We start from the raw sequence: 24,418 nt of genomic DNA on the forward strand, positions 1-24,418 counted from the left end.
CTCTGGGGACCCACAAGTCTATACATTACATAGATCATCAGACACGGGTCGGCCAGCCAACCATAGACGGGGAGAAGGAGGGCGGGGTAAGGGAAGCCTTCCGGCATTTAGCGCTGCTTGCCCGAAGCAAGCTAAATGCCTGAAGAAACCATCTGCCCGGCGCCCGGAACCGCATGAGCCGGGCGTCGGGCAATACAAATCACACATCCCTGGTGCGGGCCACAAACTTTCGTTCCGCGGGCCGCAAATGGCCTGCGGGCCGGGAGTTTGAGACCCCTGACATAGATGGTCTGTTGATTTTGAAGGTCACCTTGGAAGGTCACCTCTTTCCTCAGTGGTGGTGCTGCAGTTGCCAAATTAGATGTGGGTCACAGCAACAAGACGCTATTCGACCAATTTTGGCTATGTTCACAGAGCAGAAATTCCGTGTTTAAATCCACACTGAAATTCTGCATGATTTTAAAGCCAATACACTTCAACGTGATTCCGTTGTCCCATTCACACAGCAGAAGTTTCACTGCAGTTCTTCCGCAGCTAAAATTACGCATTCCGCACTGCTGCTCCATTCATTCTAAGGACATTTGTCATCTATTCAGGATCAGTCAGGGTCCCCACTGTTGGACCCCCTTTAAACTGCTGTTTAACCCCTATGTGGTGGATATGAGATAACTTTAATAATGAAAAAAACCTTTAAGGGTATGTTCCTGCTACAGATTGTGAACGGAAACTCCGTTCACAGAATTCTGCGAGCAGAGATTCCATTCTGGTGGCCGCTGCCGAAATACTTCAGCGGTATGACCGCGCGGCACTGCGCCGTCACCATTGAATGAACATGTTTTCTTTGCGCGGAACAATTCACAGATGCTGAAATTCCGCAGTGTGAACGGGTCTCGCAGAAACCCATTCACACTGATGTTTATGTTCTCAGCGCGTAATTCCGTTTGCGTAATTCCGCGAGAATTACGTAGTGTGAACATACCCTAAGGATGCCGCGATTTTTCTTTTACATTTTTACACTGTGGTATACTGATCTATAACTTTTTATTATATTTCCATCAATGTAACAGTTTGAATGCTTTTATTTCGTGTAGCAGTATGAATGATTTTTCTTCAAGAGGCACCGGATTTTTAAAGTCTATTTTAATGGTGCAAGTTGGAGATAGGCTCGATTTTTTTTTAATAAAGATTAGTGAACTTCCCAAAATTAGTTTTTTTCTTAAATCTGGTATCAAATTAGTTTCAGATTCAATGACCAATTCCGATTTGGCCCTACACTCACTGGACCAGGTGTAGAGTGCCTGCTCATACTATCTGATAAAGTATAATAGATTACGGATCCCACCGTAGCGAAGAGAACAGGTCAAAGTTTAGAGACAGACACCCAGTAAACAATTAACTGGAGTCAACCATGTCTTCTGGCTTGGATTGCACAATAATATACATACCAAGCAGTAAAATTCAGTAAAGTTTAACTAGCATAACTAAGAATACATGGGAATATTTAGCAAAACCTGTGCTGACCAGTTGCCCTTAGCAACCAGATTGCTTCCTTATTAAAAAGGCCACTGAAAAATAAAAGAAGCGATCTGATTGGTTGCTATGGGCAACTGCACCACTCTTCCTCTACACAGGTTTTCATAAATCTCCCAATGGTCTTCAAAGTATCACACTATAGCATTGGCCAGTGATCTCTCTGTACCAAATGCTAGAGATCCAGAAGTTCCTTGAAATCTTAATTGCTGGGCATATTAAAGAAGCACTCCAGGATCTGATTTATTTTTGCATGCTAATATAATGCAGCATAGACTATTACTAGAGGTTCTTGTATATGCCTTAAATGGGCAATGTCATTAAAACTTATTTTTGATATTGCACTCCTTATGGTAAATAAAAAAAAAATCTTTCTAATGTACTTTGTTTAAAACAGTTTACAGTGGTCCCTCAACATACGATGGTAATTCCAAACGACCCATTGTTTGTCGAATCCATCGTATGTTGAGGGATCCGTGCAATGTAAAGTATAGGAAGTAATACTCACCTGTCCCCGTCGCTCCCGACCAGGTCCTCACCGCTCCCGCTGCTGTTCCAGGTGCTCCCGATGCTGTCCCGCTGCTCCGGTGTCTTCTTTGCGATCCTCCGGTGTCTTGCGCATCTTCTGCAGCGTCCGGGCCTCGCTTTCTGGTGACGTTATTACGCTGCTGCGCCGACGCGGCGTGCGTAGTGACGTAATAACGACGCCGGAAAGCAAGGCCCGGACCCTGGAGAAGATGCGCAAGACACCGGAGGATCGCGAAGTGGACCCGGAGCATCGGGAATAGGTAAGTGAACCTGCTGGGGCACATTACACTGCTATCCGACAGCAGCTTAAGCATTTTGCGCTGTCGGATAGCAGTTAATGCGATGGCCCCGACATATAAAAGCATCGTATGTCGATGCTGACATCGACATGCGATGGCCTCTGAGAGGCCATCGTATGTCGATTTTATCATATGTCGGGGCCATCGTAGGTCGGGGGGTTACTGTATTATGTTTTATTTGTGTTTGAAAAAGCTGCCACTAGGTGTCTCCCTACTTGTCCAGATCACATTTTTCCCCATTTCTTTGACAGAGTTTGGACTCCTGTTGGCCTGGCAGAAGTCCAAAATCAGGAAATGCAGCCTGGAGTGCTGAGGAAGGTGTGTGCAGCCTTAGCCAATCATAGCTCATCTCACACTGAATTGCTATGGGCTGTGTGTAGCAGAGTAAGGGACGAAGTTCTCTGGTTTCAGATTATGTCACGCCTGCTGGGGAATGCCCCTTCCCAGTCTGTGAATCTGACTGAGACTGAGCAGAAAATACAGAGCAATATTAAAAGTAGAAAACTAAAAAAGATTAAAAATAAAGGCGGAAGGGGGTGTTGATCATGATGGGGCAGTGAACTGGGAGGATTTAGCTGTTGTGCCTGCCACAACCTGATTAAGGGTGGGTTCACACCACGTTTTTCAAGTACGGCTCCCGTATATGTTTTCATTATAGAAAATGTAAGGAACCGTATTGAAAACCGTATACATAGACAATTGAAAACCATATGCTCCTGGATCCGGTTGGGTATGGTTTGCTTGCAATATGTTTTTTTCCTGTACTCAACACTGTGGTTGACCACGGTGTTGTCTCCGGGTTAAAAACCGTATTACAACCGCATACGTTTTTTTTTTTTTTTTTAACATGGACGTCAATGGGAAATGAACATGTATACGGTTCTATACAGGAAACCGTACACGTTTTTTTTACTTTGCACATGCGCATTATCATACTAAAGTAAACATTAAAAAAATGCATTTATTTTAATTTTTTTTTTTAATAAAAACGGATGGAACCGTATGCACTTTTAAAAACAGTATACGGTTTAAAAACGCATACAATTTACTTTTTCCCATACGTTTCCATCCGTTTTTTTGCCATACGGTTTTCTTTAGCAAAACAGATTGAAAACAGTATGGCAAAAACGTGGTGTGAACCCAGCCTTAGGCTGGGTTCACACCACGTTTTTGCAATACAGTTCCCGTATCAGGTTTTTGATAAAAAAAAACACATTCCTCAAAACCTGACAAAACTATCAAAATGTGTGTACAAATTTTAATCATTATACGGTTGAAAACCGTATATGGTTTGAAAAATGATTTCCGGTTGCATCAATTATTTAAGAAAAAAAAAAAAGTATACGTTTTTAACTTTTCATTCCATTATGAATAAAGTTTCACTTGTTTAATTGAAATTCCAAGAAAAAAAACTGTGCAAAGTCAAAAACAGTATGGGGAAAATCAGATGGAACCGTATGCACATACGGTTCCCATTGACTCCCATGTTAAAAAAAAAACGTATACGTTTCAATACGGTTTTTCACACGGACCAAAAATCGTGGTAGGCTACAGTTTTTGTTATGGGGAAAAAAACTGACAAAACAGACACAACCTGAAGCGTCTTCTGGCAGTTTCAATACGGTTCCGTACGGTTGTCAAATTGAAAACGTATACGGGAACTGTATTACAAAAACGTGGTGTGAACCCACAGGCGGGGGGGTGGGCTCACTCCAGGTGTTGGTCATCAGCACATCCTATCCATTATGTGTAACCCTACCCTTTGGCTGTTTCTGCTGCGATTTTCCAAAATCATGGCTAAAATGACACATTTTACAGTGATTTGCAGAAATGTGGTATAATAGTACCTTTTTTTTTTTACGCGTTTTTGGAAAAATCACGGCAAAAACTGAAAAAATTCAGCAAGAAACACGATGCGTGAACACAGCCTCAGGAGAAGTTTATATCTACTATATATCCTGATTCCATAGAGATAGCAGCAGCAGTATACAGATAGAGCTTAGAGAAGTCTATGAGCCATCAAGTGCCATTTAATGATGTCTTCTTGTAGTTCACAGGAAGACACAGGCTGACAGCTTGAGATACATCAGATTGGTGATCACATGACCAAATCAGAGTAATAAAACACATGGATGCAGCTGTGCCGGAATGAAACAAATGACGCTTTAGGACAAGTGATGAGGAATATGCATAATGGCCCTCATTTACTAACAGGATCCCGACACTTTTTGTCGGGTTTTGCGCCAGAATTCTGTTTGCGCCAGAATCTGGCGCACATCCCGACGAAATCAAAATCACTCAAAATCAAAAACAACAAAAGGGGTGTTTTTCCCGACAAAAAACACTCAGTGTGTGAAGAAAACTCACAGGAAAACCTGTGAGTTTTGCTTCACAGAAAACCGAAAGCTCAGAGCCTTCGGTAAATTCCTCAAAACGGAGTGAATCCTGCTACCCCCAGCATGGAACAGGGTCTGTTCCATGTTGGGGGTAGTAATAGAGGGGCTGAGGGATTGATCGCACCGGGTCTCACTTCTGAGACCCGATCCGATCAGATGTTATTAAGCAGGGGAGCGGGCGGCATGTTCCGATCCCCTGCAATGTACACTAAACTTTCATTTTTAAATTCCCCACCAGTACACCAGGAGCCCTGAATGGCCGGGACCGAGGAGCCAATCAGGGCTTCTGGCAGGGTTTTAATATAGAAGCGCTGCGGTGGGCAAAGATGTATAGAGTCGCTGGGGGGGGGGGGGGGGGGGGGGGGGGGGGATGGTATATATCTGGCCCCTCCAGCGTTTCTATATATCTTTCCTATTTCCTATATATCAAACTTAGTGCCCGCTGTGCTTGAATAAATGTACTGCCCCCCAGCGCTATTATATATCCATACTGACCCCTGCTGCGCATGTACTGACCCCCGCTGCGCATATTTATATATATATACTGACCCCCCCCCCCCAGCTGGGCATATTAATATTCATATTTTCTCCCTCCCCTGGCTGCCAATGAATGAAAACTCTATTAGCGTGGGAGTGTAAGGCTGCTGTCCGCTCTCGCTGCTAAGAGTTTGTCATTCATAGCGGGCAGCAGCTGCATATCATGCTGTGGGGGTCAGACATATGGATATATGTCTGACCCTCACATCATACATATACAAATGCCGGCTCACCGCTATGAATGACAAGAAAGCTATTAGGAGCAGCAGCGCGAGCCTCCCTGCACTGCTTTACTTGTCATTCATAGCGGTGTGCCGGCATTTGTATATGTATGATGTGAGGGTCAGACATATATCCATATGTCTGACCCCCACAGCATGATATGCAGCTGCTGCCCGCTATGAATGACAAACTCTTAGCAGCGTGAGCGGACAGCAGCCTTCCGCTCCCCCGCTAATAGAGTTTTCATTCATTGGCAGCCAGGGGAGGGAGAGAATGAATATTAATATGCGCAGCTGGGGGGGGGGGGGGGGGGGTCAGTATATATATATATATATATATATATATATAAATATGCGCAGCGGGGGTCAGTATATGCGCAGCGGGGGTCAGTATAGATATATAATAGCGCTGGGGGGGCAGTACATTTTTTCAAGCGCAGCGGGCACTAAGTTTGATATAGCTCAGCAGGGGGAAAGATATATAGAAACGCTGGAGGGGCCAGATATATACCCCCCCAGCAATTCTATACATCTTTGCCCACCACAGCGCTTCTATATTAAAACCCTGTCAGGAGCCCTGATTGGCTCCTCGGTGGGGAATTTAAAAATGAAAGTTTACTGTACATTGCAGGGGATCGGAACATGCCGCCCGCTCCCCTGCTTAATAACATCTGATCGGGTCTCAGAAGTGAGACCCGGTGCGATCAATCCCTCAGACCCTCTACTACTACCCCAAACATGGAACAGACCCTGTTCCATGATGGGCGTAGTAGTAAAAGCACTAATGTAATCAGAATTTGCAGAGACTTTTTTCTGTCGCACAGAATACATTATGTGCGAAAGAAAAAAAAACCTGCGACAGAAAGAAAGGGAAATTGGGCGACAGATTAGTAAATAGCATCAGAAAAAAAAGGAGTAAAGGACTTGCAAAAACACATACCGACACTCCTCTCTTAGTAAATGAGGGCCATAATATGCGCAAAAACACACAAACCTGGAGTGCTTCTTTCAAGGGATTATCCATAAATAGAAAAACACCACACCTGTCCTCAGGTTGTGTTTGGTATTACAAATTGGCTCCATTTGCTTTAATGGAACGGAGCTCGGCCCATGTTTTCCGGGCGGATATTCTGCACATTGTAAACATGGCCTAATGATGTAATACCACCACCAAGTGTGCACCTGGCCTAAAGACTGTGGCAGGGAGAAAACATGACGGTTAAACAAAAAAATATATACCGTATATACATTATAATAATTCTATATCCCAGCATAATGGAAATTATATTAATATTTTATTTCATTATAATATCAACAATAAAATACCAAAATAGAACAGTTTCCTTTTATAAAGCTTATTATTGTGCATATATTTGTTTTCTACACCGTTCGGTGTTTGAACACGAGACATACGGCGCAGTGAGTAGAGATGAGCGAACTTACAGTAGATTTGATTCGTCACGAACTTCTCGGCTCGGCAGTTGATGACTTATCCTGCATAAATTAGTCCAGCTTTCAGGTGCTTCGGTGGTCTGGAAAAGGTGGATACATTCCTAGGAAAGAGTCTCCTAGGACTGTATCCACCTTTTCCAGCCCACGGGAGCACCTGAAAGCGGAACTAATTTATGCAGGATAAGTCATCAACTGCCGAGCCGAGAAGTTCGTGACGAATCGAATTTACTGTAAGTTCGCTCATCTCTAGCAGTGAGCGATCCATCCAGAACAATTAAATATACCGCGGCATCGGCACAGACAATGGTTCTAGTTTCGCTGGTAGAAGAATACCAAATAGAGCAGTAGTCTTCAAACTGTGGACCTCTAGATGTTGCAAAACTACAACTCCCAGCAAGCCCGGACAGCCGTTGGCTGTCCGGGCATGCTGGGAGTTGTAGTTTTGCAACATCTAGAGGTCCACAGTTTGCAGACCACTGAAATGTAGTCTTCGTAGATCAGGCAATTGGATTTTTACAGTAAGTGCTATTTAAGAATTGAAATGAGAAAAAATAGACATAAGTAGTATTCACATTCGTGCATTACATTTTTACCATATTGTCACAGTAACATTTAGTCGCTGTTCACACTTGTTGTGTTGGCTTCAGTTCCACTAAGCAACCAGGAAGAGATTTATCAAAACCTGTGTAAAGGAAAAGTTGCCCAGTTGCCCATAGCAACCAATCAGATCGCTTCTTTCATTTTGCAGAGGCCTTGTTAAAAATGAAAGTAGTGAGCTGATTGGTTGCTATGGGCAACTGGGCAACTTTTTCTTTACACAGGTTTTGAAAAATCTCCCTTCTGGCGGCAAAAACAGCAAAGTATACAGAACTCTTTTTTGCTGCCAAATACACGGAAACCCTACCAAAAACCTGACAGACCCCATTTTAAGCCACCCCCGTGTCCTATCATTTAAATGTTTATTTATTTTTTTTACTCCTCACCTCCTAAGAGCCATAACTTTTTATTTTTATGTTGACATATAGGGCTTATTTTTTATTTATTTTTTTACTGGACTACTTGTACTTTTTAATGACACATTCTTTCCTTTATTAACATATAATCTAATCTAATATACAAAAAGTGTGATGCAAAACAGAAAAAAAATAAAAATTCTGCCAATTTTTTTCCTTTTTTTTTTTTTAAAAGGTGATTACAGTAAATGAAATGTTAACTTGATTTTGCGTCCGTATAATAACAGATTTGTAAAGATTTTTTTTACTATAATACCAGATTTGTAAAGATTTTTTTATGCCTATATATTAGTAAAAAAGACTTCTTCAGTCTACGAAACAGTGAAAGTTTTTTTTTGTGGGATAAGCTGTGTATTTTTTTTTTTAATAATGCCATTTTGAGTTGAGAGCTTTTTGATCACTTTAAGGGTACGTTCACACGAGCGGCTCCTCAGCGCGTATTACGCTGCGGATCCGCTGCTGAAGGACCGCTGTATGCTGCCTTTACAGGTGCCTGCTCGGAGCAGCAATCCGCTGCTACAAGCAGCCACACTGCAATGTGCGAGTCGCCGCGCGTATGCGCATGTGTGCACATGCGCGGCAACTCGCACATCACAGCAGTGTCTGCTCATAGAGGCCTATTGCCTAAGGCACATGTAAAGGCACCCTGTAGGGGTCCTCCAGCGGCGGATCTGCAGCGTAAAATACGCTGTGTATCCACTCATGTGAACGTACCCTTAAGCATTTTTTATTGGGAGGCAATATGACCTCTGGCATCAGGCAGGATGCACTAGTACTAAAATGGCTGACATAGGGGCCTCCACTAGGCCCGGGCTGCAAACTTAAGGGTGCGTTCTCACGCTAGTAACTAAAAGAGGGTTTCCCGCTGCGAGTTACGCTACCATTTATTTGAATGTTTCCGCGGACAGTCCGCAAATCTAATACTATTGCAGACTGTCCTTGCACCCATTCAAATGAATGGTAGCGTAACTCGCAGCGGGAAACCCGCTGCTAGTTACTAGTATGTGTACGTAACCTAAATGGGATATCCCAAAAAAAATAGCTATTTTTTTCAAAAAACAGCACCACTCCTATCCTCAGGTTGTGTGTGGTATTATAGCTTGGCTGCATCGATTTCAATGGAACTAAAATGTAATACCGCAAACAACCTGAGGACAGATGTGGCACTGTTTTTTGGATAAATCAGCTCTGTTCTTCTAATCCTGAAAAACCTCTTTACTGTAGTTTTGGCCGTTGGCAAAAGTGGGGTAAAACGAAAAGTGCAATCCCATTGCTGAGGCTGAAATTCGTGTGATCAGACAGACTGCCTGATGTTGCATCCCCAAAGTCCCATGGAATTGAATGGGCTGTCCTGGTCCTGCAGTCTGTCTGATCATGTCAGTTTTGGGCTAGTCTAGGGCAATGTCACTTAGTTTCACCTGTATCCAGCCTTAGGCGTAATGAACACCGCTTTTTACCCACTACAGCATTGCTGGAGAGGATGGGATTCAGTGGGTAACAGAAGGGGTCCTCCATCTGTCTCCAACATTCTTGTACACATGCAGAAGTGTGGTGAACGGTGACCTGTGCACAATGGCCAGCAGGTCTGAAACACCCCATTTATAATGTTTTAACAGATGCATGGGACATGGAGGGATGTGTTAGTCCAAAAAGCACCTCTGAAGACTGCGCCGACACTTCGGCTAGGTTCACATTACAGAATCTCCAGCTGAAAAAATTTCAGCCACAGAGTCAGAGTGAGCCCGGTGCGGACTGAATTAGCCAGTGCTAGGTCCATGCAGACATTGCTGTCGTAGTGTGGACACTATTTTACGTAGTGTTAACTGTGCAGTGGAATCTTGTCGACAACAATAAGATTCCACTGCACTGGAATTACTAAGCGAAATTACACTCGGAAATTCTGTAGTGTGGACCTAGCTTTATATTACGATTTGCAGGGTCTCTTATGAAACAAGATGGTGAAGCTATCCACCAGCAGCAGTCCACTCACTTCACATGGTCGTGCTTGCAAGAATTTTCTACAGGCCAAATGCAATGTCAAAGCAGGGAGCCACAGCCCTGGTTTTCCCCTAATACTGGCAAGGACATATATAATGTATTTTTTAACGATTGTCCGACTTTTGTTAAAATGGCACTGTCATTGGCGAAAAAGGCACAAAAATGGCGCAAGCAGGGTTTATTTGCACCTTTTTTGGGCCTTTTGGTTTACAAATTTCTGCTGATTTTGAGTTGCAATCCACTGATTTTGACAATACACATGATATGGAAGGGTTTTATAAACTGAAAAAGGCGCAAAGCCACTGAAAAGTCTCTAAAACTACACCAGCCCAGACTTAGCTTAGCTTTTTGGTGTATGTGAAGAGAGAAATTTCAGAAAATGTGACCTGCACAAAATGCATCAAATGCTCTGTGACAATTTAATAAATTTGGTGCTCTACACATTACAGCACACAAAAAAGGTGTAAAAAAAAGCTTCACCTACAATGATAAATGCTTCACTTACACCAACAATGATAAATGCTTCACTTACACCAACAATGATAAATGCTTCACTAACACCTACAATGATAAATGCTTCACTTACATCTACAATGATAAATGCCGGCCTATATGTGTATTTGTTCTATGCATTGGTTAAAAATGTGTATGTTTTTGGGGAAAAAAATGCTTTATACTTCTTACCACTAGGGATTCCTCCACTGTCCAAAACACAGTCTTGTCCCAGCAAGTTTTTCTTTTTGGTCTTTTTTCGTTTTTAGTAGTGTTTTTAAACTCAGCGGTAGTTTTTCTAAATTGCAGCATGCTTTTGATATTTTTTTTTTAAAGAAATTGTGGCGTTTTTCCTTTCTTAGACAGTTTGTAGGTGGAAAAAATGCAATGTATGTTGGCATATTTTCATAAGATTCTTCAGTCACATGAGAAAGGAATCACATGACTTGCAATAAGAAGAACACAGGGGATAAAACACCAAAACAGATAACACCTATACTGATATACAATATTTTTGAAAACAAAACAAAAAATGCATCATAGAGCAGAAAAATTCAAGGGTCAATTTTTGTGGCAATTCTTTCAGGCCACACTAAAGCTATGTCTTTTCGTCCATGATTACTTCTGGTTGTACACAGCTAAATTAAGGCACATTAAGGTATCCTACAGACTATACGAGGCACAGGACTTGCTCACATCTTACTAACAATAGTATTTTCTTCCAGAGACTTATCACAAGGATCAGTGGCTTGTAACATGCTCTGATGCCACTCAGACAATTTATATGGCTAAACAAATATTTTAGATTCTGGTGCACAGTATTGTAGCTTATCCCTCTAGTAACAAAAAGCTCATCCAACCCCAATAGCCCTTAGAGCGGACATTGGAGGTGCCAAGCCGGTCACATGAACAGGTGCCAAGAGGTAGCTGCCGCACTCTGCCGGAGACATTATCAGGTTCCCGGTGCTCAGGGAGTGAGGTAGGCCCAAGCTGCTTGTGCTGCGTGCAGAGAAGTTGCTGTTTGTTTCCATCCGGATTTTTACTCGCTCCAAAACAGGAAGACAGGGGCTGGAAGTTGTTGTTCGAAGACTGGAGGCTGGAGGAGAACCGAGTCCTGTGAAGGAAACACAATAATAACTTCAATCTACAGCAGACAACAATGGCTCAGATGGAAAGGAAGCATTGTGGAATGCTAGAAGAGCAACAGGAAGACCAAGCCGGGCAAACAGGAGGCCAAGACTGAAATATCACTTTCTTAAAGATCAAGATCACATGTAGGGTAAATCCAAAAACTGTCCAAAAACTAAAAAGCAATTCCTCCATTAAAATAATGAAAACAATTCTGATGGACTCTGCCCAGGCCATGGGATATCAGACAAGTCTACTTTTTATTGTCATATCCAAATTACTGTGCTATTTCATATCTTTAAATATCTCTATAGTGGCTGCAAATTAGTTTTTATAAAAAGAATTCCAAAGGTTCTGTATGGACATAGAAATACAAGATGGGCAGCCACCCATTGGGAAGCATAGGAGCTAACTGCAGGCTGTATTATAAGAAGTTCAATGCATCACAGTGTGCAGTAAGCTCCCCCTGGTGGTGGCTGAAGAAGGTCAGCATGTTATCCTGCATATCTATGGCCTGTTTCACGCTGCCATTTACTATTATGGGGGCTGTCGGGCGCTGTTGTTTTTTGACGGGAATATCGGGAGAAAAAGACGACACATGCAGTAAATTTTCTCCCACTATTGTCCTAGGCTCCCCTGATGGCCCTCACACTACCGGGTTATAACGGTAGTGTGATCGTAGTCTATGTCTACCCCCTTGCCCAAACCTGGAAGTATAATGTTCAGTGTCCGGCTAGGGCCAAAGCCTTGTGACTCTGTTCTCTAGTGAGGTGGGTCTCATAATACACCAACAAATTGATTGTGAACTAATAAAATGTGTCCCCCTTATTGATACACTTACCCCCAGTTACATGGGACTGCAGCTCTATAAGTTTATGCTGAGATTCTCCATGTCCTGATTTTGCGGCTCTTTCAAAGTGTCTTAAAGCTTCATGTCTGCTGGCGGGAACACCGAATCCCCTTTCATAGCACACCCCGAGATGATAGCGACTTTGTACATCCTGATAAGGCAAGACAACGATAAAGAGGAGGTAAAGTGCAAAATAATAGAACTGCATATTCTCATGAAACCTACACCGTGACATTCTTTCCTATAGGCACTAGGGACAAGCAATGGTGCACTATTTCTTCACAAATCGCTTACTGGTCACCCACCTGTATAATATTATATTTAATCCCTTCCACGTCCCCCTTCCTTATACAAATATGTGTGTTTCCCTCTGTGATAAACCCTTTTGTCAGAGATTACTGGGATTTAAAAGCTAATGGACGATTAGGTAGGAATGACCACATGACAGTCCACAAGCTCAATCCCACAGGATCACATGCTGTGGAAATGCTGAATATTTTCTGCAGAATAAGTTCCATGCAGAAAATATACAGGATTTACATTAGCAGCTAAGTGGGCACTGTACATTTTGTTTATTTCTCTTTAAAGCGTACCTATCGCATCCCCCAAAAAAAAAAAAATACTATAAAAATATGTTACTCAGAACCTAACCCTGACCATGTTCATCTAATTTTTCGATCACCTATATTTATTGTAAAATACCTCTTTTAATTAGCTCACAGTGTTAGAAATCCTCTCTAGGGAAGCTGATTGGTGCGTCTGCTTGTGCAGCTTGTCCATAAGTCATCTCTTGTCCATGACTCATGGACAAGCCTGATGCTGCTGGAGGACTGATTAGTGTCCCTGTAGGTATGGGGACCACTAGTGGTGGGATTTTCAGGAGCAGTTTTCTTTATTAAATATTCAATATTTTTTAAACAACCATATTACAAAAGGTATTTAATTTTCATCCATAACAACATATAACAAGTTGTTGGATCTGACAGTGTCTATTTAAATTCAATAACCATTGAGTTGTCAAAAAAAATTTAAATCAATTCCCCCACACTGTGAAAAAAAATGTGTACAAAATCTGGTGTGCAAATTCCAAATCTGCAGCATGTCAATTCTGGTGTCACTTGTAGATTTGTTGACTTCAAAAGGGAAGTAAAAATTTTTATGTGGAAACCCTTCAGATCTGCATCAAAATCTGCAACAAAGATTTATTGGTATTTTTTTATTAAACATAAGCCTAATGCTTTCGATTCTCCCTCTGCTCTCCTTGTGTGTCTTTTCAGTTGATGGTCCTTCTTCACAATCCCTTGATTTGTTTATTTTACATTGGCATCAGGGTTCACTTGATTTTCATGTACCAGCAGGTTCTCCCCACTAGATGGAGCTGTTGCTCACTTTGCAAATGTATTGTTTTCTTAGTTTCTACTTGTTATGTGTTCTGTACCCCACACTGGTGTGGGTTTTCTGTTCTGTCCTCCCCTGTCTCCAGCATTTCTCCAATGTCTATGCTGTCCAATGCCATCTGCGCCTTTTATGTCTTTGGCAGTACTTTTGTTTGTCTTTTCCTGTTGTCCGGATGGGCACTGATAACGTTTTTATTTTAAGTCTTTTACAATGACAGATATTCGAGTAATGTCATGGAACATTAGAGGAGCCCGCACCCCGCGGAAACGGGCATTGATTTTTGCTCATATTAGAAGGTACCCGCATATAGTTGCACTGCAGGAGACTCACCCCACCCCTGATAAAGCCAATCAGTTGTCTAGACCCTGGGTTCAGTGGCTACAACATTCATTCCATACCAAATTCTCTAGAGGTGTTACGGTTTAGCCATATGGTACGCTGGGAACCGGTCACAATCCGCAAGGATCACTCAGGCCGTTATGTTTTTTTCACGCCTATTTATATAACGTACCATTTGTATTCCCGTTTATCTACAATCCCCCCCTGGCATCTATGGATACATTGCATGTGTCAGTTATGTTTGCTGCTGGGTACCCCTCTGCCCGAGTTCTCTGTATAGGGGAATTTAATCTGGTCTCGGACCAGAGTATGGACCGACACAGCTCTAGAGGTCCCCCCCCCCCTGTCATTACCGGCAGACTCTAGACTTACCCCTCTCTCCCAATTTTTAGCTAGATAGGTTGGGTTGACATTTTTAGATTGCGACATCCATTGACTAAACAGTATTCATGTCATACATTGGGTAGAAATGCGCTGTCCAGAATTGACCTTGCTTGTGGTAACTCGCTCCTATCTCAGGTCTCGGATGACTCCTATGAGCCTCAAGCTATCTCGGATCATTCTCCATTAGTGCTTGTTATCTCCATGGCCTTTTCTGGTACACTGCATTGTTGGAAGATTCATCCCTTTTGGTTGGACCTGATTAGACCTAATGACAGGATCCCGGATCAGTTTCAGGTCTTCCTTCCCCCAATTTAGCCGGGGGGGATGGGTGTTTCGCCTGCGCTGGTTTGGAAGACGTTAAAAGCTTATCAGATGTGCTCCTCCCTCCCCTCTTAACTATGTATCAGTCCGCATTTGAGGAAGGGGTCCTCCCGGACTCACTCTATGAGGCGACCGTTGTTGTATTATTGAAACCAGACAAAGACCCCTTGGAGTGCGGCTCCTATAGGCCGATCTCCTTACTAAATTTGGATTATAAATCCTAACCAAAATTCTTGCCAACTGGCTGAATCATATTATACTTACTATTATCCATAGTGACCAAACTGGCTTCATGCCAGGCAAATCTACATCAGACAACATCCGTCGAGTTTTAACGGCTGTCCAGGTGGGAGGGGCTTTGAGAGGTGATTGGGTCATGTTGAATGGGAATACCTTATCGAGGTCCTCTCTACATTAGGTTTTGGCCCTAATTTTAGGCTCAGGTTTAGGCTCAGGTTCTTGTGAACGGAATTTGCTCTCTCCCGTTCACCTTGGGCGGCTGAGGAATGCGACAGGGGTGCCCCCTGTCTCCACTCCTGTTCGCGGTGGCAGTGGAGCCCCTTGCACTGCGCATTTGGAAGGACCCCGATTTCCTAGGCATGTCTATGGGAGGCTGGGAGAAATGTATTGTGTTATATGCAGACGATATAGTGCTCTTCCTCTCCAATCCTACCTGTATGCTACCTTATGTGATCGACTTATTGGATAGATTTGGGTACTTCTCAGGTCTATTTACTAACTGGACCAAATCGGCTATTATGCCGCTTTTGAATCATAACTGGCCTTCTGTTATGTGTGGCCTCCCAGTGGTGTCAGAATTCAAGTATTTGGGGGTATAAATAAATAGGAATCCGATGTTAGACCTGAATACCAATATTCTCTCCCTTGTCCCCTATATATTAAAACTAAATTTAGGATTTGGGAGACATTACTGCTCTCGGTCTCTGTCCATATCAATCTCATCAAACTTATTATTTTACCCAAGTGTTTATATGCTCTGGAACATATTCCAGAGTCCTTTTTTAACATGCTACATTCCCTTTTCTCCCCCTTTATCTGGGGTCCTAACAGACCTAAAATTTGTCTTACTACCCTACAAGACCCCAAATTGGAGGCTTGTATGTCTTTATCGGAACTCTTCCTGTATTATTTGGCGGGTCAGCTCCGTTATATCCATCACTGGATTGTAGATGAACCAATGCCAGATTCTGAACAATCTCTTTCTAGATTTTTTCCCAATTTGTCACCGCGGCTCAATCTTGAGAGTCCTACTTTGGGAGGCCGCACAATCTTACCACTCCACAAATTGGCCGTACAGGTTTGGCAAGCTGCTAAGGCAGTTCATGGCTATACTGACATACCCTCAGATACTCCACTGTGGCACAATCTGAGCATTACGCACATTGATGGTACTCTAGACCCCATATTTTGGCAGAATGCTGGGGTGTGTACTTTGGAACAATTGTCCACTAATACTGTACTGTGCTTATTTGACCAACTGCAGTCTAACCATGACATCCCTAGACAATGTTTCTTTAAGTACCTTCAGTTGCGCCGCGCCCTTAATGCTCAGTTCCCTGTTGGTTTTATTTGGTTAATTTTGTCTCGGTCCATGTGGTCTGGTCTACCTGAAACTGTTAACCTGCTACTGCACTATTACTTTTATATGTGGGTGCTCCTGCACCTAATGTAGTATATGTATGTTTATGCCTTATACATGGCCAATGTCTGTTCAATCTTCAATAAAACGAATAAAATATATAAAAAATAAAAACATAAGCCTAATGCACAAAAATCCCCACAATTTCGTGCACATTTGCCCCTGCAAATTTTGGTGATGAAATGCTCGAGACATTAGGTTGCAGAAATTTGGCAACATTTATGGTGCATGTGGCTATTGCCATTAATTTCAAAAGAAGACACAAACTTAGAAGCTATAAAATGCCAAGCAAGATATTGTTATACAATATATTTTCATGGACGTCACAAAAAAAAAAAAGAAAAAAAAAAAGACCTAGCAAATAGCTATAAAAACAAGCCTCATATACAGAAGCAGCTTGATACAGAAGTACAGAATGGTGTTAAAGGGGTAGTCCGAGGAACTAAACTTATCCCTTATTCCCAGTAAATGACTGAACAAGCTGACTCCTGCTCGAGATCTGACTCCCCACATTCAGAAACGTATCCACTATTGTGGGGATAAGTGTAGTTCCCTTGAATACACCTTTAACGGGGTTATACATTAAAGAAAGCCAATTGTTAAATACACTATACCCGAAATGCCTTTATATATCACCTTTTTCTTTCAATATATTTTCAACAATATGTCAATATATAAGTTCTTCTACAAACTTGCACAATGACAGTCCCAGTAAGATTGCACCAATACTTACCCCATTTTCAGCTGCCATCCAAAAATATCTAGCTGCTTTCGTAGGGTTAAAATGAGATTCTTTACTATAGAATACTCCCAGATAGGCCTGTGCCTGTAAAAAAAAAAAAAGAAAAAGAATAATATATCCATCTATCTATCTATATATATCTATATATATTTTTTTTAACTCTTTTGTAAATCGGGGTAATTTGGGCCTTTATGCCCACAGCAAAATTTCCCCTTATGAGATGCAAGATTCTAAAGTTAATATTTTTTTTTTTAAGTTTATTTTATTTCTTGGTCTTCCCACTATTTTTTTTGATAGACGCACAGAACTCCTAATATTTTATATTGGATACAATGTAAATAAAGGGTTGTCTGACGGGAATAACATTTTTTTATATAATAAAGGAGCAAACTAGGATAAAAAAAATAAAATAAGAACTTTTACCTCTTCAACATCCTGCTGCTGCCATTCTGGCTTTGTCGGGTACCCACTGATCTCCAATTTCTAGTCCAGTCTTGACACAGAAGGTCAATGGGGGAGATTTATCAAAACCTGTCCAGAGGAAAAGTTGCTGAGTTGCCCATAGCAACCAATCAGATCGCTTCTTTCAGTTTTCAGAGGCCTTTTCAAAAATGAAAGAAGCGATCTGATTGGTTGCTATGGGCAACTCAGCAACTTTTCCTCCGTACAGGTTTTGATAAATCTCCCCCAATATGCCCACACCACTGTGGTCAGTAGAAAGCTAAGTGGACATTTTCTTCTAGTTCCTATATGTCCAGACAGGAACAGGAAGTGGAGATCATTGGGAACCCAAAGGGTCAGAAAAGTATCAAAAAGCGATTGGCGAGGTAAGCAATACTTATTTTATGTTTTTAACTCGGTCTGACCCTTTTAAAAAAAAAACATTAAGAGGGGTTATCCAGAAATAGAAAAACAGAGCAAATTTCCTCCAAAAACGGAACGACAACTGTCCCAGGTTGAATGTGGTATTACAACTTGGCTGCATCCACTTCAATGGAACTAAGCTGAGGATGTGTGTGATGAGTTTTTGTTGAAGAAATCAGCTCGGTTTTTCTAATCCTGGATAACGCCTTCAATTTTGAAGGTTTTATTTAGGAAAACAAAACTGATCTTTCTACAGGGAATGACAGATAGGATATAAATGGCGCTGAGAGAGCTTTCACACAGGAATCAAGGAAAGAAAAGGCTTTATTACCCAGAATGCAACACATGACGTGGCTAACCACTGCTTCCTCAGCCATGCCAGGTTAAACAGGAGCAGCTCATTTATAACAGAGTTTACTCCTAATGAACCAGATAGTTAGGGAGTAGCACATGTGACCATATGATTTTTACATTGTTGTTATATGTTCTATCAGTAATACACACACACACACACACACACATATATACATATTCTATATATACACACATATACATATGAATTTATTTTTAGATTATATTTAGGGCAGTTTGTGGGGTCAGTCTCTAGAAAGTTTTAAAAAGTCTGGATTTTTGTTATTTTGGGCAGCCAAATGTCTTGACACGTTGTGAAGCATATAGCCTAACTTATTACAACAATGTTAGTTCATGTGGAACCGCTCTGTCTGAACAGTGCAGCCTAAATATTGTTGCCTAAATATTGTACTTGAAATTCACAGGATAATCGATAAACCGCAAAGCTTCTATTCCCTAATCTAAAAGGTATCAGAAATGTAATTAGAGGAGAAAGAAGTGGGGCCCAACTATCTAAAAATACAATGCGTCATTGAGTAGTGTTTGGTAAATTTTAAACCCCACTTCTTGCGATTCAAACATTGAACAAAATCTTTGTCCTGTGGTGGGGTTTCCAACCAAATAAAATAACAGGTTGTCAATAGGGATCGACCGATTATCGGTTTGGCTGATATTATCGGCCGATAATCACGATTTTGGACATTATGGGTAAAGGCAATTACCTTGCCGGTATGCCGATAATGCCCCGACCCCTGGCCAGAGATGACCATCGCTGCCACTGCCCCATTGCCTCCCCCCATCCTCTGCCCACATACCGCCGCCGCCCCATCGCCTCCCCCACCCCCGATGTTATAATTACCTGTTCCCGGGGTCCGCGATCCTTCTGGCTCCTACGCTGTTGCTGTGCGCTGCGCAATGACGAGTGATGTCCCCAACGCGACGTCACCGTCAGTGCGCACAGTGACAGCGCAGGACACTGACAGAGCCAGAAGGATCGCGGACCCCGGGAACAGGTAATTATAACACTGGGGACCGGGGGAGGCGATGGGGCGGTGGCGGTATGTGGGCAGAGGATGGGGGGGGGGGGGCAGCGGCGGTATGTGGGCAGAGGATGGGGGGGGGCGGCGGTATGTGGGCAACTGTGGTGGTTAGACTCAGGACCCCAGGACAGGCAGGGGGAGAGAAGCGGGTGGCGGCGGCGGTCTCTGGCCCGGCAAAAGCCGCTGCATTTCATTGATTTAAAGCGCCACTTTAAATCATTGATCTGCAACGGCTTCAGCCCCGCCGGGGGGGGTTGAAATAGCCGATAACTTATACCGGAATATCGGTATAAGTTATCGGCTATCGGCCGGAAAGGTGACAGATTATCGGTATCGGCCCTAAAGAATTGATAGCGGTTGATCCCAAGTTGTCAATATAAAAGGTGACAAAGGTGTGGGACTGTGCAATGATCAGGGACATTCTAGTTTAAAGGGGTATTCCACTGGAAATTTTTTTTTTCTTTTTTTAAATCAACTGGTGCCAGAATGTTAAACAAATGTGTAAATTACTTCTATTAACTTAACCCTTCCAGTAGTTATCAGCTGAAGTTCTTTTCTTTTTGAATTTCCTTTCTGTCTGACCACAGTGCTCTCTGCTGACCCCTCTGTCCATTTTAGCAACTGTCCAGAGTAGGAGCAAACCCCCCATAGAAAATCTATCCTGTCCTGGACAGTTCTTGACATGGCCAGAGGTGTCAGCAGTGAGCACTGTGGTCAGACAGAAAGGAAATTCAAAAAGAAAAGAACTTCCTGTGGAGCATATAGCAGCTGGTAAGTACTAGAAGGATTAAGATTTTTATATAGAAGTAATTTACAAATCTGTTTAACTTTCTGGTACCAGGTGATACAAAAAAAAAAATAAAAAAAAATGTTTTCCAGGGGAGTACCCCTTTAACAGCTGCAATAGCAGCTTTGCGGACTATCAATTGTCCAGCAAATGTCAATACATGGGTTGCACTGTTCAGACAGTCAAGTCCAGCATAAACAAAAACATTTCTAATATTAACCCCTTAAGGACACAGCCCATTTTCACCTCTAGGACGCAGCCCTTTTTTGCACATCTGACCACTGTCACTTTAAACATTAATAACTCTGGAATGCTTTTACTTATCAATCTGATTCCGAGATAGTTTTTTCGTGACATATTCTACTTTAACATAGTGGTAAATTTTTGTGGTAACTTGCATCCTTTCTTGGTGAAAAATCCCAAAATTTGATGAAAAAATTGAAAATTTTGCATTTTTCTAACTTTGAAGCTCTCTGTTTGTAAGGAAAATGGATATTCCAAATATTATTTTTTTTTGGATTCACATATACAATAGGTCTACTTTATATTTTCATCATAAAATTTATGAGTTTTTACTTTTGGAAGACACCAGAGGGCTTCAAAGTTCAGCAGCAATTTTACAATTTTTCACAAAATTTTCAAACTCGCTATTTTTCATGGACCAGTTCAGGTTTGAAGTGGATTTGAAGGGTCTTCATATTAGAAATACCCCATAAAAGACCCCATTATAAAAACTACACCCACCAAAGTATTCAAAATGACATTCAGTAAGCGTTTTAACCCTTTAGGTGTTTCACAGGAAAAGCAGCAAAGTGAAGGAGAAAATTCAAAATCTTCATTTTTTACACTTGCATGTTCTTGTAGACCCAATTTTTGAATTTTTACAAGGGGTAAAAGGATAAAATGTATACTTGAATTTGTAGCCCAATTTCTCTCGAGTAAGCACATACCTCATATGTCTATGTAAATTGTTCGGCGGGCGCAGTAGAGGGCTCAGAAGCGAAGGAGCGACAAGGGGATTTTGGAGAGTACGTTTTTCTGAAATGGTTTTTTGGGGGCATGTTGCATTTAGGAAGCCCCTATGGTGCCAAAACAGCAAAAAAAAAAACATGGCATACCATTTTGGAAACTAGACCCCTTGAGGAACGTAACAAGGAATTAAGTGAGCCTTAATACCCCACAGGTATTTCATGACTTTTGCATATGTAAAAAAAAAAAAAAAAAATTTTCACTAAAATGGGTGTTTCCCCCCAAATTTCACATTTTTGCAAGGGTTAATAGCAGAAAATACCCCCCAAAATTTGTAACCCCATCTCTTCTGAGTATGGAGGTACCCCATAAGTTGACCTGAAGTGCATTACGGGCGAACTACAATGCTCAGAAGAGAAGGAGTCATATTTGGCTTTTTGAGAGCAAATTTTGCTCGGGGGGCATGTCGCATTTAGGAAGCCCCTATGGTGCCAGGACAGCAAAAAAACACGACATGGCATACCATTTTGGAAACTAGACTCCTTGAGGAACGTAACAAGGGATAAAGTGAACCTTAATACCCCACAGGTGTTTCACGACTTTTGCATATGTAAAAAAAAAAATTTTTTTTTTACCAAAAATGCTTGGTTTAGCAAAAATTTTACATTTTTAAAAAAGGTAATAGCAGAAAATACCCCCCAAAATTTGAAGCCCAATTTCTCCCGATTCAGAAAACACCCAATATGGGGATGAAAAGTGCTCTGCTGGCGCACTACAGGTCTCAGAAGAGAAGGAGTCACATTTGGCTTTTTGGAAGCAAATTTTGCTCTGGGGGCATGCCGCATTTAGGAAGCACCTATGGTGCCAGGACAGAAAAAAAAAACCACATGGCATACCATTTTGGAAACTAGACCCCTTGGGGAACGTAACAAGGGGTAAAGTGAACCTTAATACCCCACAGGTGTTTCACGACTTTTGCATATGTAAAAAAAAAAAAAATTTTTTTACACTAAAATGCTTGTTTTCCCCCAAATTTTACATTTTTACAAGGGATAATAGCAGAAAATACCCCCCAAAATTTGTAACCCCATCTCTTCTGAGTATGGAAATACCCAATAAGTGGACGTGAAGTGCACTGGGGGCGAACTACAATGCTCAGAAGAGAAGGAGCATCATTGAGCTTTTGGAGAGAGAATTTGGCCATGTGCATTTCCAAAGCCCCCCGTGGTGCCAGAACAGTGGACCCCCCCACATGTGACCCCATTTTTAAAACGATGCAAGTACTGGTGCTAGGCAGGAAAAGTACCAGGTTCTATAGCGCAATCCACCACTCAGGCAACTTCTTGGGATAAAAGGTTCGATTTATTTAGCCAAAAACATAACGCGTTGCGAAGGTTTAGACCCTCTTCATCAGATGTACAGGCAATGTATGACCATGGTTAAACAGAGCAGGTTTAAATGCAAGACAAGGGCGCCAAAAAACCACTAGGCTCCGCCCCCTAGTGGGCGTGGAGACTGACTTGCATACATAGAGTCAAGCTAAGTTAAAAGATACTTCAAAATAGCATTCAATCATGCTACGGTAAAGTCTATACAATAAATACTATATATAGTTTAAAAAGGACTGGTTATAAGGTACGTAGGGGATAACAGTGTGTGTCTGTCGGCGTTCAGCTTTCATTAGCGGAACCGCCGGCAGTGTGCGCATGCGCAAACTCGGGAAGTTAATAATGATGACGGAAACCTAGTAGCAAAATGTAGCGGCACGGCATGTGTGCCGCTGGTACATTGTGTCAGCTTATGGGGAATGAGTGGGCTGCGGGGCACCACCCGAAAACACCGTAAATGATGGAATGGATTATATTAAGATAAAATGGAATAGAGGAAATGTATGAATGAATGATGATGGGGCCAATGTGGAGCTGCACCCATACATATATATATATATACATTTACACATAGAACATAGGCACTACATAAGTATAGTGTGCAAGATAGTCAGCATATGTGATCAGCATAAGCCAGCATCACATGTGTCAGCCTATATAGTTAACAATGCATTGTCAGCATATATAATAGGATTAAGGTGAAGTGGAGGGATAATTTGAATGTATATGATAGTATAAAAGGAACATAATAAAATATATATGTTACATGGTATACAGGGAGAGAAAAAAAAATTAAATAGAAAAAAACCAACAAATAACAAATAAATTAAATACAAATATGTTCGTATTATTATAATAAATATGTTAAAAATACCATTAAATTGAGAAAGAATACCATAGTGTGGGTACTGGAGGATGGAGGATAATATAAATGATAGGACTCCTAACGGATGATATCCATTACTTCGTTCAGTCCATTGGGTATTAAAGAATTTAATTTATATATCCAAAATGATTCTCTCCGTTGTAGTTTTTCAAACCTATTGTATGTATCCTCTGGGATGTGTTCTAAAATGGTTAAGGAAAAAGCTGAAAATTCCTTATTGTGGTATTGTGTTGCGTGTCTAGAGACGCTGTGTTTGATAAATCCTTTATGTACGTTGGATCTGTGTTTGTCCATACGTAGTCGCAACTGTTGAATAGTGCGACCTACGTATTGTAGTTTGCAGTCGCATTCTAATAGATATATCACATGGGTTGTAGAGCAGTCCATCCTAGTTTTAATAGGAAAAGATTCCCTGGTGGAGCTGCAAAGGAAATCTTTTTTACCGTTGGTGATGTTTGCACAGCATTTGCATGTTGTCTTAAAACATTTGTAATTTCCCGGGGTGAGATGGTTAGTTTTGCGTTTGATAATGGATTCTTCTTTTAGACGACTAGGTGCTAGTATATTCTTCAACGTTTGGGCGTGTCTATAAGTAATAGAAGGTTGATTGGAAATATCGTTTTTCAGGAGGGGGTCTTGTAATAAAATGTTCCAATGTTTATTCAAGATACTGCGAATGCTGTTGTGTGATGCGCAGTAGGTCGTGATAAAGTTATTTTTGAAAGTGTCTTGGTTTGCTTCAATGGGATGGTTATTCACTATGGTGGGTGTCTTCTTCACGGTTGTTCTAGGGCCTATTTCAAAAATAACTTTATCACGACCTACTGCGCATCACACAACAGCAT

At 41.7% G+C, this 24,418-nt stretch overlaps 2 protein-coding genes across 6 annotated transcripts in view; both read right to left on the reverse strand.

Moving 5' to 3' along the window:
• The window catches only part of LOC130267370 (catechol O-methyltransferase-like), a 37,558-nt gene extending 28,978 nt beyond the window's left edge, over positions 1 to 8,580 (reverse strand). For all 3 annotated transcript variants that reach the window (XM_056517026.1, XM_056517027.1, XM_056517028.1), the window contains exon 1: positions 7,557 to 8,580. In XM_056517026.1, the coding sequence (XP_056373001.1) occupies positions 7,557 to 7,559 (3 nt within the window). In that variant the 5' untranslated portion in view covers positions 7,560 to 8,580. The remainder of the gene's footprint in view (positions 1 to 7,556) is intronic.
• A 39-nt stretch (positions 8,581 to 8,619) lies between these two features.
• The window catches only part of DELE1 (DAP3 binding cell death enhancer 1), a 72,600-nt gene continuing 56,801 nt past the window's right edge, over positions 8,620 to 24,418 (reverse strand). For all 3 annotated transcript variants that reach the window (XM_056517030.1, XM_056517033.1, XM_056517032.1), the window contains 3 exons: positions 17,280 to 17,372; positions 12,436 to 12,595; positions 8,620 to 11,580 (listed from right to left, as the gene is read on the reverse strand). In XM_056517030.1, the coding sequence (XP_056373005.1) occupies positions 11,318 to 11,580; positions 12,436 to 12,595; positions 17,280 to 17,372 (516 nt within the window). In that variant the 3' untranslated portion in view covers positions 8,620 to 11,317. The remainder of the gene's footprint in view (positions 11,581 to 12,435; positions 12,596 to 17,279; positions 17,373 to 24,418) is intronic.

This window comes from Hyla sarda, chromosome 4 (genome assembly GCF_029499605.1).
Source record: "Hyla sarda isolate aHylSar1 chromosome 4, aHylSar1.hap1, whole genome shotgun sequence".
NCBI classification, from domain to species: Eukaryota; Metazoa; Chordata; class Amphibia; order Anura; family Hylidae; genus Hyla; species Hyla sarda.